The sequence below is a fragment of the Erpetoichthys calabaricus genome, chromosome 4 (assembly GCF_900747795.2).
Source record: "Erpetoichthys calabaricus chromosome 4, fErpCal1.3, whole genome shotgun sequence".
Taxonomy (NCBI): Eukaryota; Metazoa; Chordata; class Cladistia; order Polypteriformes; family Polypteridae; genus Erpetoichthys; species Erpetoichthys calabaricus.
The window spans coordinates 174,802,359-174,818,680 of NC_041397.2; the positions used below are offsets into that span (position 1 = coordinate 174,802,359).

The following is a 16,322-nucleotide window of genomic DNA, read 5'->3' on the forward strand; positions in this document are numbered from 1 at the left end:
GAAGCGTATAAATTATTAAACAGTAAAACATTAACATTTAAGAAGTAAAGTTACATTAAGTACTACTGCAGTGCCTTCGGGTATACCTCATTTTTTGTTTGCCCATTACATGCTTAAATGTATACATTTTTTTGGTGCACCTACTGGAGAACACGCGACATATAACCGAGCGTGGGAGAAGCATGGATTTTAAACACGCGTCGAGTTCATCTGCTGGTCTCCCTCGTGGAATAACTGGTAATGGTTGACTAAAATCTACAGCGAGTAAAACGACATTACCTCCCTATTTTTTTTTTTTACGATCTCTGAGATCTTGCTTTTTTCGGTTCAAGGCTTCATAAGCTCTTTTATGTTGTATGGTGTACTTATCCCAAACCATCATCTTTGAATGTTGCAAGACTTTCGCCTTGTATGTAGATCGGGGTAATTACATTCATTGCATTCCTAGTCTGAATCACAATCTGATTGTATGGGTGGTTACCTGCAGTGTAGGGTTGCCACCCGTCCTTTAAAATACGGAATCGTGCCGCGTTTGAGAATGAAATTGCGTGTCCCGTTTTGAATCAATACTGGACGGGATTTATCGCGTATTTTTTTTATCATTTTTTTTTTAAAGCAGCGTCTCATGCAAATCATCCCACACGCATTTTATGAAGATGCCTCCTTTCCTACTTTTGATTGGGTAATACTTGATGTCATCGTTAGTTTGATTGGTGTTTTTAACTGTCCAGTGAGGAGGGCGTGTCTTTTAAGTACAGTCTGCAAAGTGTTGGCACTGAGATGTGGCGTCAGCGCCACAGTTGAAGCCCCTAACGTTGCGGTCAGCAAGTCGGCTAACATCCGCCATGTGCCGTCTTTCAGTTGCGAGAAGCAGATCATAGAATGGTTGAAACTGTTGCCCCTAACGTTGCGCCACGGCGTGTGGTTCGTTTATACCTCGTGTCTTCTCATTAAACTTTTATCTCGCGAATATGTTATTGCAATCCGCAGCGGGAGCGTTTCTATAAACTTAATTTAAACTTACGTTTTACACCGTGGTTTGTTTCCCTTATGAACATGCTTGTATGCTTAACTCGCTCCGTTCTCAATTGTTTAATTAATTTTTTGCTGTTCGCTGTTTGCGGCTCTTCCTCCATTTCCCCCTACTTCGTTCTTTTATCTCGCGAATATGTTATTGCAATCCTTAACTGTAGCGTTTCAATAAACTGATTGAAAATAGTTTTGCATTTACCTTTTTAGTAAAAGGCGAGCTTTTAAGCCTGAGAAATCACCCCGTAAATGCACACGTTTAATTGGACATGTGTTAATATGTATAGTTACACAGTATTAAAAGACAGTGAACAACGTCAGTTACCTTTGTTCCCGCGTTTGATAAAAGGTGAGCTTTTAAGCCTGAGAAATCACCCCGTAAATGCACACGTTTAATTGCACGTGTTAATATGTATGCTTACACAGTATTAAAAGACAGTCAAAAAATTAACGTCATTTACCTTCGTTCCCCGCGTGCGACTCGTGCTGTAAATCTCTTCCTTGTTTTTAGTTCACGTGATTACGTAGGAGGCGTGATGACGCGATACGTGACTCCGCCTCCTCCATTACAGTGTATGGACAAAAAATATGTTTCCAGTTATGACCATTACGCTTTGAATTTCGAAATGAAACCTGCCTAACTTTTGTAAGTAAGCTGTAAGGAATGAGCCTGCCAAATTTCAGCCTTCCACCTACACGGGAAGTTGGAGAATTAGTGATGAGTGAGTCAGTCAGTCAGTGAGTCAGTCAGTCAGTCAGTCAGTGAGGGCTTTGCCTTTTATTATTATAGATATTTTTTGCAAAAATGCATGTTTTTTGACCGTTGTGAGCATACAACTGGATATATTTTTCAAAGCCATTACAAATGGCAAGTAACAGTCAGTCAGTTATTGTACAACCCGCTATATCCTAACACAGTGTCGCCGGGGTCTGCTGGAGCCAATCCCAGCCAACACAGGGTGCAAGATAGGAACTAACCCTGGGCAGGGCGCCAGCCCGCCGCAGGGCACACATGCACGCACACACTAGGGACAATTTAGGATCACCAATGCACCTAACCTGCATGTCTTTGGACTGTGGGAGGAAACCGGAGCACCCAGAGGAAACCCATGCAGACACGGTGAGAATATACAAACCCATGCGAACCCAGGTCTCCTTACTGCAAGACAGCAGCGCTACCACTGTGCCGCCCTAGCAAGTAACATTCAGTATAAAAATATAATTTTTTGGGTGGAGTATTCCATCAAACTACTCATTGTAAATCTTAATACATAATTCGCGTGCCTACTCACTCACTCACTCACTCACTCACTCACTCACTCACTCACTCACTCACTCACTCACTCACTCACTCACTCACTCACTCACTCACGTCCGTCCAAAGCCAAATGTGCAGTTGCCTTCTGCGCCGTTGCCCGAAAAACCTTACGAGACCGTAATCCAACCCCAACATCACGGCAGGTGGCGGATTTAGCCTACGCATTTCCGGATTATTATTCTGAAATCCCAAATCCTTCCGCCCAGGCGTAGGATATTAGCCCCGATCACAGCCAACCCTCACACTCAAAATAATACGTAAGAACATATTATTATTAAGTACTTTCAGCGGGCGAGTGATGTGAAGGTGCAAGTTAAAGATGGGCCACATCAAGGGAAATTACTACCAAACAGTGAGAGTGTCTTCACAAAAAATGTAGTCTGTAGAGAGATTTTACAACTTTAGTTGCATACTGACAGGCCTCCAGTATACAAACAAAAAACGCTGTCATAGATAGCATGTATTTTTTAAGTGTACAGTATTTTTTGCCGTGATAAAGTCATACATATCCCAAACCTCTTGGTTAATTATCATTACTTACATCACTTTCTTATTTATTTCTTACTTATCATTTGTTCTTCATACACTGCTGACACAAACTCGTGCCCGTTTCATCTTACGTTGTCGAAACGGGCTTTTTGTCTAGTAAACTAATAATTTTCTTTCCCTTACTTTTGACATTTTTTATTTATTTGCTGTCAAAGATTTGATGGAAGCTTTGCAGTTCACCTCATTTTAGAAAATATGTCACCCATGATATGATACATTTAATTGCAGTAAAATTTTGCAACAATAAATTGGTTTGAAATTAGTTCTAAAATAATACAACCTTAGATATAACTATTGCGTTGAGGCCTTAATTCATACAAATGCAGATGTTTTTAGAGGATGATAAAAGAGATGTTTGTTTTCTTTCCCCTTTTTCACTATTGCAGTTGAGCTGCTGCTTATTTGTCTATATAAGAATGCCAAAGATTAAACAGCTTTTCCTTATAGATGTCCTGTTTAATATATGTTTATATTGCCATTTGTCACAGATAATGAACAATCTAAAAAAAATCCACAGGTTCTGGTTAATTATGACTAAAACTATTAGCATTTCCTTTAAACAGTCCATCATTCATTAGACAAAATAGTGCAGTTAAAGTGTTTTTCCAAAATTCCTTCAATTGTTTCAGTATATTTGGGTTTACAAAAGTATCTTTTAAGAATCTAAAACATGAACCTTTAAATATATAATTATTTCCTTATAAATGTAATTACATTATGCTTTAATAGAAAAAGTACCTCTATATATATTATTGAAAAAAAATCTTCTGCAATGCTCTTGAAATACTTGAATCATTTGGAAGATGGTCACAAAAGCAATCCTAGGTATCATCATAGAACCATGTTGCCTCATCAGCAAAAAAATACTGTGCAATAGTAAATGCTTTGATTGCATTCAGAATTGTATATGTTATATGCGTTTTTAATGAAAATATTGGCTTAATGACCAGTTCAGTTTAAAGTTCCCTACCAAACTGGTGCAAGGTCATTGCATGTTCAGTAGAGGTGTACATATTTTCTAGGTCATAGATTTGGCTCTTACATAATTTGATGATATGTTAAGTAAATTAATATCTGTTGTTGTGATAAAACACATTTTATTATTTACTGTACATTTTTTAATGCCATTCTTTTATATATGCATATCATTAAACATGTTACATTAGTGACACCCATGTTACTGACTTCACACTAACCAAGCATACATATTTATAAAACATATATGCCTTTTTCTTGGTAGCTTGAATCACTTATTAAATGCCTTTTTTCTGTGGTGCTTCCTAGCATGTGATTTGAGTTTCTGGATGTAGAAGAACATTTTTAGCTTAATATTTTTGTACCACCTTTTAATCTATTTTTTAAAAATGAATAAGCATGATACGTAAAGTCTTTGCTGCTGATTTTGTCACTTTGGCATGGGGGAAAGACCATAGCTAAGTAGCCAGTGTAACCTCAGCACGAATTAAATGATCAGAAAATATTTACCTGAAAATAGGTGAACTGAGAATGATACAGGTCTGGATAGATGTGCAGTGTTGTTCCAACAACAAGAAGGGATTCAAACTTATGAAGGGAAGAACTTATATAACCAGTAAATCCTAAACACCAGATTTTTAGAAGGGCCTCTAGATCGAAGAGAACAGTGAATGCAACCTGCAAAACAAAAGTACATGAACAAGAATTACAACTGTCAGTAAAGGATAAAACATCAACAAATAAAAGTTTCTAGAACTAATGTCAACATCACAGACATCTTGCAAATTTAAATAATGTTTTAATGTAGAATTAGAGATTGTATTTGGCACCAAAAAAAGTTGCAAAAACAGGATTGCAAAACATTTTCATTAAATGCTAGCAAATCTATATATATAATTCACTAAGCCGCCGCCAGAGCAAGCAAGACACCCATGAAAGCACGCAGAGCAAGCAAGACACCCATGAAAGCACGCAGGAAGGAGCCATATATAGATTCTCTAAGCCACTGCCAGAGCGGGCAAGACACCTATGAAAGCACGCAGGAAGGAGCCACGCCCACCAACTCTAAGACCATTGGATACGACAAAAACTCGCACAGCCACGCCCACCAACTCGGACGCGACACCTCGGAAAACATGCCGTCATTTCTGTTTGTCTGTGCCACAGTCCACATGCAGCTCTGAGCCACGTTGACTTTTCATTAGTCAACCTCAGTGGAACCTTGGTTCACACAGAGGCAGCGCCAGAGAGAGACAGAGGCACACACACAGGCAGCGCAAGAGAGAGAGCCACGCACACACACAGGCAGCGCCACAGAGAGACAGACGCACACACACAGGCAGCGAGAGAGAGAGAGACAGAGGCACACACACAGGCAGCGCCAGAGAGAGACAGAGGCACACACACAGGCAGCGCCAGAGAGAGACAGAGGCACACACACAGGCAGCGCCAGAGAGAGACAGAGGCACACACACAGGCAGCGCCAGAGAGAGACAGAGGCACACACACAGGCAGCGCGAGAGAGAGACGCGCACACACACAGGCAGCGCGAGAGAGAGAGACGCGCACACACACAGGCAGTGCGAGAGAGAGAGAGACGCGCACACACACAGGCAGCGAGAGAGAGAGAGAGAGAGAGACGCGCACACACACAGGCAGTGCCAGAGAGAGAGGGGGCTGGACTCATAAGGTAGGAAGGCAGTTAAAGAATGCACTGGGCTTGATTTTGTTTTCACTTCTGTTTACAGCGATCGGTTCGTAGTGTGCATTGTTGCAATGTTATTTTTCTTGGTGGTTTATTAAATTACGGATTACGGATTTATTTCCCTGTGCTTAAAACTCATTAAAAAAAAAAAAAAGTGTTTTTCGCTAGCGGTTGGTAGCGCTATAGCGCAAACTATTGCAGTGTTAGTTTTCTTGTTGTTCAAGGTTTTCTCAGTGTTATTCAATGTTTTTACATTTAGTTTACTATTACGCTTTGCATTCTATGGTTTAATCTATATATATAATTCACTAAGCCGCCGACAAGTAGACACCCATGGAAAGCACACAAGACAGCCACGCCCACCGTGTAAAACAGTTTGCGAGGGGTATGGGATCCTTAAAACAATCCTTCAAAACTGAGGTTAAAACACAATGAAGGAAGCAGTCTTTAAAAACCAATAAGCCCTGTGCCTCTTTTTCATTAGCGTCTCACCTGCTTCACCGATGCAGGCCCTGCAACAGTCGAGACGCTCTCTCAGCAGCTGACCTTCTCTGTGCCTGACTCCACTACTGTCAGTCGCTTGATTAAAAATGGCCTTTTGAAGGGGAGCTATGGACCCGCTATACCACAGGAACACATTGCCTTCGAGCCTGCTCTCGCTCACTCTAACATACCAGCTTTCTGTCTCTCCTCACTCGCTCGCACACTGCACAGGGGAGAAATGCCCGCAGCACGACTCCACCCGGAAACCATTTCAGCCACACTTCCACGCCCCTCGCTACGCTGTGAGTGCGATGATTATTTATTTAAAAATGGCCTTTTGAAGGGGAGCTGTGGACCCGCTATACCACAGGATCACCTGTGACATTGCCTTCACATTGTTTTCCTTTTATTTATGATCCCGTCGGGCAGATCAGACACCCAGGCAAACAACAATGAATAATCAATAGCTGCAACTACTTTGCCCGCCCCGACTCCTCACCTGAGTCGGTTTCATCTATGTTCAGCAGTGTTTCCCAAACTCGGTCCTGGTGAACCCCTGTGGATGCAGGGTTTTGTTCCAACCAGATTCCTAATCATTAATGCCGGTGAAACTCATCAGGGATAAGTCGGTTTTTCAAACGCAGCCATGTAGCAGATTAGTCTAGCAGGATATAATAATCCAAGATGAATGCGTGCCCCCGCGCTGAGTGAAAAGCCAATGTATATTGAGTCTAGCAAACATGATCAGCAAGTCTTTGATAGGCTGCAACAAAATGATTAAAGAACGGACGCATTTTTTTCTCACAAGCTGGTTGGGTGGGTGTTAGTTAATTAGTTACTCGAAGGATTTCAAGATTTAATATGCACAAGCGGTAACACTGCAAAAGCAGCCCAAACCAGAAAAGACGGCTGGCAAAAAGTGGCCGACAAATTAAATGCGTGTGCATTGTACTTACTGAAAACAGCGTTACGGATTTTGCAAATGTTCATTTTTTCCCTCTGCTTAAAAAACATTAAAAAAGCGGTGTGATTATGCGGCGTATACTACGCCGTGGGTTGGTATGCAGCGTGTAAAACTGTTTGTCGCGGATAATTTGCCTTTTACTTTAACACGAAGACAATTTCCTGTTAGATTTGCCTTTGCGATGACAATTAATAAGGGCCAAACTTTCAAAAAGATGTGCATGTATCTGCCAAAACCAGTTTTCAGTCACGGACAGTTGTATGTTGCTCTCTCCAGAGTTCCATCTTTTCATTCACTTACTGGTATGCCTGCAGGAACACGTGCAGGAAGCGAGCGAACGAGAGAGAGCGAGCGGCACACACACACACACACACACACACATATATATACAGGCGCGCGTGCGAGAGAGAGAGCAAGCGAGTGCTGGATGCATAAGAATAATAATACTTCATTACATTGATTTACTGGTGTTTTCAGTATTCAAAGTGCTATCCACACAGGGAGAAACCGGGAAGCCAACCCAAAATCTTCCACAGTCTCCTTACTGCAAAGCAGCAACACTACCACTGCACTACAAGGCAGTTAAAGAATGCACCGGGCTCGATTTTGTTTTCACTTCTGTTTACAGCGATCGGATCGTAGCATGCATTATTGCAAAGTTACTTTTCTTGGTGGCTTATTACATTACGGATGTTTCACATGTTAATTTTTTTCCCTGTGCTTAAAAGACATTAAAACATTGTTTCTCAGCTGTGACTCCGGAACAACTCAGTACGCAAGCTATATTAAGCGTCAACAACGAAGACTCGCTACACCTTAATGAACAAGTGCTGAGACTTATCCCTACCGACGAATTAACTTTCACCAGCGTGGCCTCCATCGTCACAGACGATCCCTCTTTCAGTCACGGACAATTGTATGTTGCACTCTCCAGAGGTCCATCTTTTCATTCACTCACTGGGGTATCCATAAACCCACCCCTTTTGGACAACTGTGTCAGTCAGGATGTGTTCCCCCATCAATTCATAATTATGCGGCGTATGCTACGCCGCGGGTTGGCTAGTATTTATTTATTTAACCCTGCTGGATAGTTTTCAGGCCAACCGCATAGCAGTATATATCTGAAAGGCTCATATAATGTCACACTTATCTACCATCATAACCCTCCTGGCCTGAGTAACAGCCTATGCATAACTGTTATGCTACACAGTTCTCTAAATGTTTCTGTCCTCTAGCATAAAGGCATATACCCAAAAGGCCATTAGAACTATCTACCATCATAATCTGGCTAGCTGGCATACAGCTATATTACGCAAATTTACCACATATTACACATAATTTACCGCAATCCAGAAGGAAACAAAGGATTTCAGTGTTACGAGGGCAATCCCAAAAGTAAGGTCTCCAAATCGGTGGAGACGTAGAGAAACTGTTTGTACGGCTGTTGGCCACACTGTTGTGATTGGTGCTTCCTCCACTCCCAAACAAGCATGTGCGGCTTCGCTGGGATGCTCAATCTTGGCTCGGCAGCCCTTGAAAATGAAGCTCCCGTTGAACGCTACCGCCAAGTGCGAAGTTCGCGCAGGAGACCGTCAATTTCCGACGAGACAGTCGCAAAGGTTGAGGAAAACATGCGTAAAGATCGGCGGTTGGAACTTCATCACCCACCCATCCTATAGTCCGGACTTGCCACCCAGTGACTACCACCTGTTCCCTAAGTTGAAAGAACATTTGTCTGGAAGGCGATTCTGCTCCGACGAAGAGGTTAAAGATGAGGTTCAACGCTTCCTGAAGGACATGGCGGCGAGCTGGTATGACATGGGCATTCTAAAACTACCACAGCGTCTACAAAAATGCATCGACCGAAATGGCGATTATGTAGAAAAACAAATAAGTCTTTAACCTTTAAAATGATGTAAACATTATAGAAAATAAACGGTTGTTTGTATTTCTAAAAAAATAGGAGACCTTACTTTTGGGATTGCCCTCGTACTTTAGTGTGGGAGCAACTCAAAGTAATAGATGTGTGGTGTGCTCACAGAAGTACAAACAGGTAAAGAGAGTTCTGCTCCACGGCAGGTTTCTGGCCTACCTGAGCTCTCTATAGGACTCCCATGTTACAGTGTGATAGGTTTACCGCCATAGTCAAGCTCCCAACCTTCCAATGTCCCTGGAATGGGTTATTCCATGCCCAAGATAATTCAGGCACTTGATGGTAAAGTGGAAAAGTGAATTGCTGGGCGATTAATCGGAAAGTAGTGTAAATCATGTGAAGTATTCTTGAGAATTGCTTGTTTTGAAGCATCTCTCTCAAAGGTGCAGATTTGGCATTAGGTCTCTACAATGCACAATACAAAATGATGAAAACTGTGAGAGTATTTTATACTGTTTGTTCTGTAGTATCAATCTATTGTTATAACGTTCTAGTTTATCATCATATTATAAAGTTTTACTTTTATAAATAATAAAGTTTGGTTTTCAATATTGTTACACATTGCTGGGGAGGCTATGGTTATAGTGTCGAAATGTCAGGGAGGGCAAGGTTTAAGGATGGTCTTATTGAAAATCTTAAATCAATTTTATAAGAATGAGATATTGAATTATAGTTGGATAATTTGTTATCAATACAAGATTAGTGCAAACAGTAAGATATTATTCAATTTTGTGGCAAAGCTACTTTTAAAAATCAATATACTGTACATGCAATACATTTAATATATTGGAAGTGCAAATTTAGCAGGTAGCATAAATTAATACAATTTAGAACATAGCATAAAAAGTATATTACTGCCTTCCCATGACTAGTTGGCACAAATCACCACTTTAGCAAATATTGTACATGTACTGTAACAAAGAGAGAAGGTGGTGGAAAACATTACTTTGTGTTCCATTGGCCTCTTGCATGCTCACAAGTACTAACATACATTTCCTACAATTAGAAGCTGATTCGACAGCTTTGGAACAAGAATTTAAAAACAAAATACATTTCTATCACATTGGATGTTTTCAGCTCGAGAGGTCCAAAGCACAAAAGTCCCTAATAATTCCAAACAATGCCCACTAGAGGGGGAAATACAGTCAAAAAAGGCTAATAATGCAGAAGGCCACGAAGAATCTTTATGAATAAAAAGATTTATTAATAAAGAAATGCTCTATAGCACAAAAATCCGCTCTGAGCAGCATAAAGGCAAAAGCTGTTGCCTAAAAAATAAAGGCAATCCAATAGCAAAACAAGTCCCCATACAGTAAGTAATCCAGTAACGAAGTCAAAAAACAGAGCAAAAAGGTCAGAATTACAGAAAAGACAAAAGCTCAGCAAAAACCACAAAAACTCTCGCTGCTCCCCAAGCATATTCAAATTGACTGCAATGGACTGTTGGTTGCCCCTTACATTTTTAAGGCTAAGAGCAGCCCCTTGCGGTGATGGGCAGGTGATCCCACCTCTTAGAGAACCACCCACAAAAAACAAAGCACATAACAAAACGCATGAAGGCAGACACATAAAATGTAAAGTATTATTCAATCATAAACTGCATATGTTCTGATTTCAACGTGAAAGGTTGGGTCTGGTTGGGGAAGATGCACTGGTATGGCACATTGCCGTACCCACCACACAATGAAACAGTTCGGGATCTTGGTTGGCAGCCCTCCCAGGCAGACATGCAGTCCAGTCCCACCCCCTGGAAATGACCATCTGTCTGCTGCAGCCAGGTGTTACATGGTTGTCCCCTTGGCCTGGTCCAGCCCCTCGGGTCCCCAACAATGAGGATCCTGTGAGCTTGATCACCCTTGGGGAATTGCACTACATGGCTGTAGTGCCGTAACTGATGCTTCCTCACAATGCAGGTAATGTGCCTCATTTTGGGCTCTGTGAGCAGCTGCTTTTTTGACACAAAGTTAACCAGTGGTACCCAAGGATTCTCCGAAGAGACACAGTACTGAAGGAGTCCAGTCTCCATCTTAAGTCACTGGATAGTGTCAATGTCTCACAACCAAATAGCAAAACAGAAAGCCCCAGGACTCTAAGGACTTGAACCTTCATCCTTTTGTAGATATATTGGGAGTGCCACATTCCCCTTTCCAGCAACTTCATGACCCCATGTACTCTTCCAAGCCGTCTACTGACTTGATAGGAAAAGTCACCAGAGACATGAATGTCACTGCCGAGGTAAGTAAACCTCTCTATAAGGTTCTTATTCTCTCTGCAGACAGACACACTGCTGATGGCTGTGCCCAAGAGGTCATTAAAAGCCTGCATCTTGGTTTTTATCTAGGACACTCGCAAGCCCAGACACTCAGACTCCTCACTTGGTCTCTTGAGAGCCCAGATCAGATTCTCTATTGACTCCGTATAAATAGATAGATAGATACTTTATTAATCCCAAGGGGAAATTCACATATTCCAGAAGCAGCATACTGATACAAAAAACAATATTAAATTAAAGAGTAATAAAAATGCAGGTAAAAACGGACAATAACTTTGAATAATGTTAACGTTTACCCCCCCCGGGTGGAATTGATGAGTCGCATAGTTTGGGGGGAGGAATGATCTCCTCAGTCTGTCAGTGGAGCAGGACAGTGACAGCAGTCTGTCGCTGAAGCTGCTCCTCTGTCTGGAGATGATACTGTTTAGTGGATGCAGTGGATTCTCTATAATTGATAGGAGCCTGCTGAGCGCCCGTCGCTCCTCCACAGATGTCAAACTGTCCAGCTCCATGCCTACAATAGAGCCTGCCTTCCTCACCAGTTTGTCCAGGCGTGAGGTGTCCTTCTTAATGCTGCCTCCCCAGCACACCACCGCGTAGAAGAGGGCGCTCGCCACAACCGTCTGATAGAACATCTGCAGCATCTTATTGCAGATGTTGAAGGACGCCAGTCTTCTAAGGAAGTATAGCCGGCTCTGTCCTCTCTTGCACAGAGAATTAGTATTGGCAGTCCAGTCCAATTTATCATCCAGCTGCACTCCCAGGTATTTATAGGTCTGCACCCTCTGCACACAGTCACCTCTGACGATCACGGGGTCCATGAGGGGTCTGGACCTCCTAAAATCCACCACCAGCTCCTTGGTTTTGCTGGTGTTCAAGTGTAGGTGGTTTGAGTCGCACCATTTAACAAAGTCCTTGATGACGTTCCTATACTCCTCCTCCTGCCCACTCCTGATGCAGCCCACGATAGCAGTGTCGTCAGCGAACTTTTGCACGTGGCAGGATTCCGAGTTGTATTGGAAGTCCGATGTATATAGGCTGAACTGGACCGGAGAAAGTACAGTCCCCTGCGGCGCTCCTGTGTTGCTGATCACAATGTCAGACCTGCAGTTCCTGAGACGCACATACTGAGGTCTGTTTGTAAGATAGTCCACGATCCATGCCACTAGGTATAAATCTACTCCCATCTCTGTCAGCTTGTCCCTAAGGAGCAGAGGGTTGGATGGTGTTGAAGGCGCTAGAGAAGTCTAGAACATAATTCTTACAGCACCACTGCCTCTGTCCAAGTGGGAGAGTGATCGGTGTAGCATATAGATGATGGCATCCTCCGCTCCCATCTTCTCCTGGTATGCGAACTGCAGAGGGTCGAGGGCGTTTTGGACCTGTGGCCTCAGGTGGTGAAGCAGCAGCCTCTCCATGGTCTTCATCACATGTGACGTCAGAGCGACAGGCCGGAAGTCATTCAGCTCACTAGGACGTGATACCTTTGGGACTGGGGTGACGCAAGATGTTTTCCAAAGCCTCGGGACTCTCCCCTGTTCCAGGCTCAGGTTGAAGATGTGCTGTAGAGGACTCCCCAGCTCCGACGCACAGACCTTCAGCAGTTGTTGCGATACTCCATCTGGACCCGCTGCTTTGCTAGCATGAAGTCTCTGCAGATGCATCTTTTTTATGTGATCTGACTGAATTATTAACCCACTTAAGTTCCCTTTCTCAGAGAGTCATTTTTCTTGGCGATTTCAACATCCATATTGACAATACTACATGTAAGCTGAGAAATGAATTCCTATACTTACTGGACTGTTTTGACTTTGTGCAACTTGTTGATTTTCTTAGTCACTCTGGTGGTCATATATTGGATTTGATCTGGAGACTGGAGTTGCCATCAAGCTGACTCCTCTTAATAATATCAAGGGTGCTTGGGAACACAGGCAATACCAACACAACCCTCAGCAGCCTTCATGGTCTTGTAACGGAAGGTCTGCCACATCACATTAGGATCGGTAGTCGCACCCATGTCTGCAAGTTCCTCACAAAAACTACATGCAGAGTCATTAGAAACAAACTATAAGACTTAGTAGCAGCAGCTTGAAGATTATGTGTGTGGTAACATACAAACGACATTTGTGGGTGATGTTTAAAGCCAACTGCATACAATAGTCATTGTGAGTATTACATCTGAGAGGTTCGGCCCTGTAAAGAGGGAAAGCAAAAACAAAACATCCTACAAGAGGAGCTCAGGGTTACCAAGATACATTAGTTGCAGCAAGGTCTTACAACTCTGAAGAAAAAGCACATGGTCACCAGAGAAGAAAACCTGCCACTCGAAGAGCTACTTGACATCCTGAGGAAAAAGCTTCTGATTCTAAACAGAGCACAGTGACACAGAATATAACAGAAGGAAAGGGCCAAGAAGAGGTTATCCTTCATAGCCAGCCTTTTTGGTTTCACAAAGAAAACTGCTCAGTGATAAGTGAAGCAGCCACCTTGAATGCTCAACACCATCCCACAGAACACCCTGAGTGACCCAGAAAGAGCTTCACCGCAACAAGGCCGTCATACCCCTGCACAACTATCAACTGAGTTTGACAAGAAGGAACCAAGCAGAAAGAGGTAATGGAAGTTGTAAAGGCAACAAGAACAGCCTCTTCTCAAGACCCAGTGGAGTAGCATGCAGTGTGTACAAATGCTGCCAGGAACCTCTCCAGAAAATCCTGAGAGCGATATGTTGGAGAGAAAAAGTCACCAACCAGTGAAGGTGTGCAGAGGGAGTTTCAATCCCCAAAGAGGAAAATGACAAAGATATGGGGCAGTTTAGAACCATCACTCTTCTCTGTGTAGAAGGAAGGATGTTTTTCAGCATTGTGTCCCAAGTGCTGAAAGAATTCCTTCTGAAAAACACCAAGGCCCAAAATGGTGGAATCCAAGGAACTCCAAGCTGCTTAGAGCACACAGGAGTAGTCACACAGCTTCTGATAGAAGCAAAGGAAAGAAAGGTGTCATTGTGGTTTTGAGGCCAGACCTTGCAAATACCTATGGGGTCTGTACCACTCAAGCTGGTTGCAGAGACGCTGCAGATACACTGTGTCCCCAGCAAGATCACAGATCTCATTTTGGATTATTACAGCAGATTCTAAATGAGAGTGATTTTCAGACCCATAACATCAGACTGGCATAGGTTTGAGAAGGGAATCATAACAGGTTACACTACTAAAGGACTGCACTTCTGGACTCTGTTTCCCTAGCACCCCTGCAGGTGTCCCGAATGGGTCTTCATATGAGGACTACTGCCATCTAGCGCATGGGGGATGGAACCACTCCCTTGTTCCAGCTTCTGCTGTTCCACCACTTATTTTGTACCGGCAGGGCACAGAGTTATTTTTCTGCCCAGTTGGCCAATCCCAATAATGTTCCTCTCGGGCCTCCCATCCTGTGCTCCTCCCTGGCCATCCTTATCCCACAATGGATGACCTGACTGTTACTACAATATCAGTTCCAGATAGCAGGTGAATTCGCCAGTGTCATGAGAAGCTCATCTAATAGGCAAGGATGAGCTTCAAATCATCTACATCATAGTCTCTTGTGATGAAGAAAGGAAACGTAGTGGATAAATTTTGCTTTGTACTGTCCGAAACCAGTATCCTAACACTGATAGAGCTGCCAGTGAAGAGCTTAGGGAAATTCTTTCACTGTAACCCAGAGGATACAGCAGCCATACACAAAACTAGCCAAGACCTTGAGGCCTGGCTAGCTAAGGTCGACAAATCTGGGTTGCTGAGTCAATTTAAGGAATAGATATACGTTGTAACGGACTAAAACCCAGCTAAGATTCTCACCATTAAAAGGACGGTCATTTATTTATTTTTTAGGTGGGGATTACAGGAACGCACCCAGCCTTTGGCCGACTCACACACACTCCCTCACAGGGAGAAAAAAGCATCTGGTAATAACACAGAAATAGAAGATTGTATTAAACAGTAATAAATGAAATATTACTATACAAACTACAACGATTCCACCCCAGTTCCCTTTACGGCAATATACAATAAACACAAATTTAACAATAACAATTCACTAACAAAAACCACACACAACGAAGTCCAGGAAAACGGCAACTGATGGAATTAAATAATGGAGATAAATAGTCCAGAGATCAGCACCCTGTAGGTGTGAAGATAGTCCTACAGGTATTTCCTGATGAGATGACATGTGAATGGGATCAGATGCACTCCTTTCTTTGCAGGATGTCAGCAAATCCTCAGACAGTCCTCATGCAGCAGGAAGACACCAGAGAGTCCTTATATCCAACACAGGAGACGATCCAGGACAAAACAACAAATCCACAGTGGGCAAAAAGGGAAGGCAAACAGACAGGCAACTCCAGACACAAAACACAAGACTTTTTTCCCCCCGCTGTATAACTGGCTTCCTTTTAAATCTTGTGCCGCCTCCTTGTCCACAGCAACTCCTGCACCCTCAGCAGATGATCAATCAGAGCCACTGCAGGGACTACTGGCAGTTGAAGTTTCATTCCCCAGTAGCACCATAGCAACGCCATTCTGCCCATACTTTTTTGCCCTTGCAACTACAAGAAGTTTTAATTTTTCTAAAACATTTTTTTTATGTTTCTGCTGCTTTATGCATCTGAATTTACCCATTGAATTAGTAAACTTTAATCTAATGTAAACTATGGAAGCCCCAGAGAAGAAAGTCTGTAGCTACATCCTACAACTCCCCTTGGCCTTTGGTGGCCATACAAAAAAAATTGTGGTGATACAAATAAGAGAGACCATGCTGTACAGAGACTCTAGGGACCCGAAAGTAGTGGCGGCAGGTATAGAGGTCCACACAGGTAGAAAGGGGAGTGCCGCAACTGGTGACAGAATAATGGCTATGGTTGATATGGTGACTAGAGGGCAAGCAGGTCTGGCCTGTTTTCCAAGCTGCCAGGTCAACAAGGCCAAAGAAAAAGAGCAGCAACACCTCCTTCAGGATGAAGTGTGCGCTGGTATAGAGGAGGTAAGAGCAAGCAAGATGGTGGGACTTGGTCAGCAAGGACTTTGGACAAGGAGGGAAAACATGCTTCAGTGAAAG

General features: G+C 42.9%; 1 protein-coding gene across 1 annotated transcript in view; it reads right to left on the bottom strand.

Annotated features, from left to right (window-relative positions):
* nalcn (sodium leak channel, non-selective) overlaps window positions 1-16,322 on the bottom strand; it is an 898,297-nt gene that overhangs the window by 435,282 nt on the left and 446,693 nt on the right. The window contains exon 13 of the mRNA XM_051926631.1: window positions 4,382-4,549. Coding sequence (XP_051782591.1) covers window positions 4,382-4,549 — 168 coding nt within the window. The remainder of the gene's footprint in view (window positions 1-4,381; window positions 4,550-16,322) is intronic.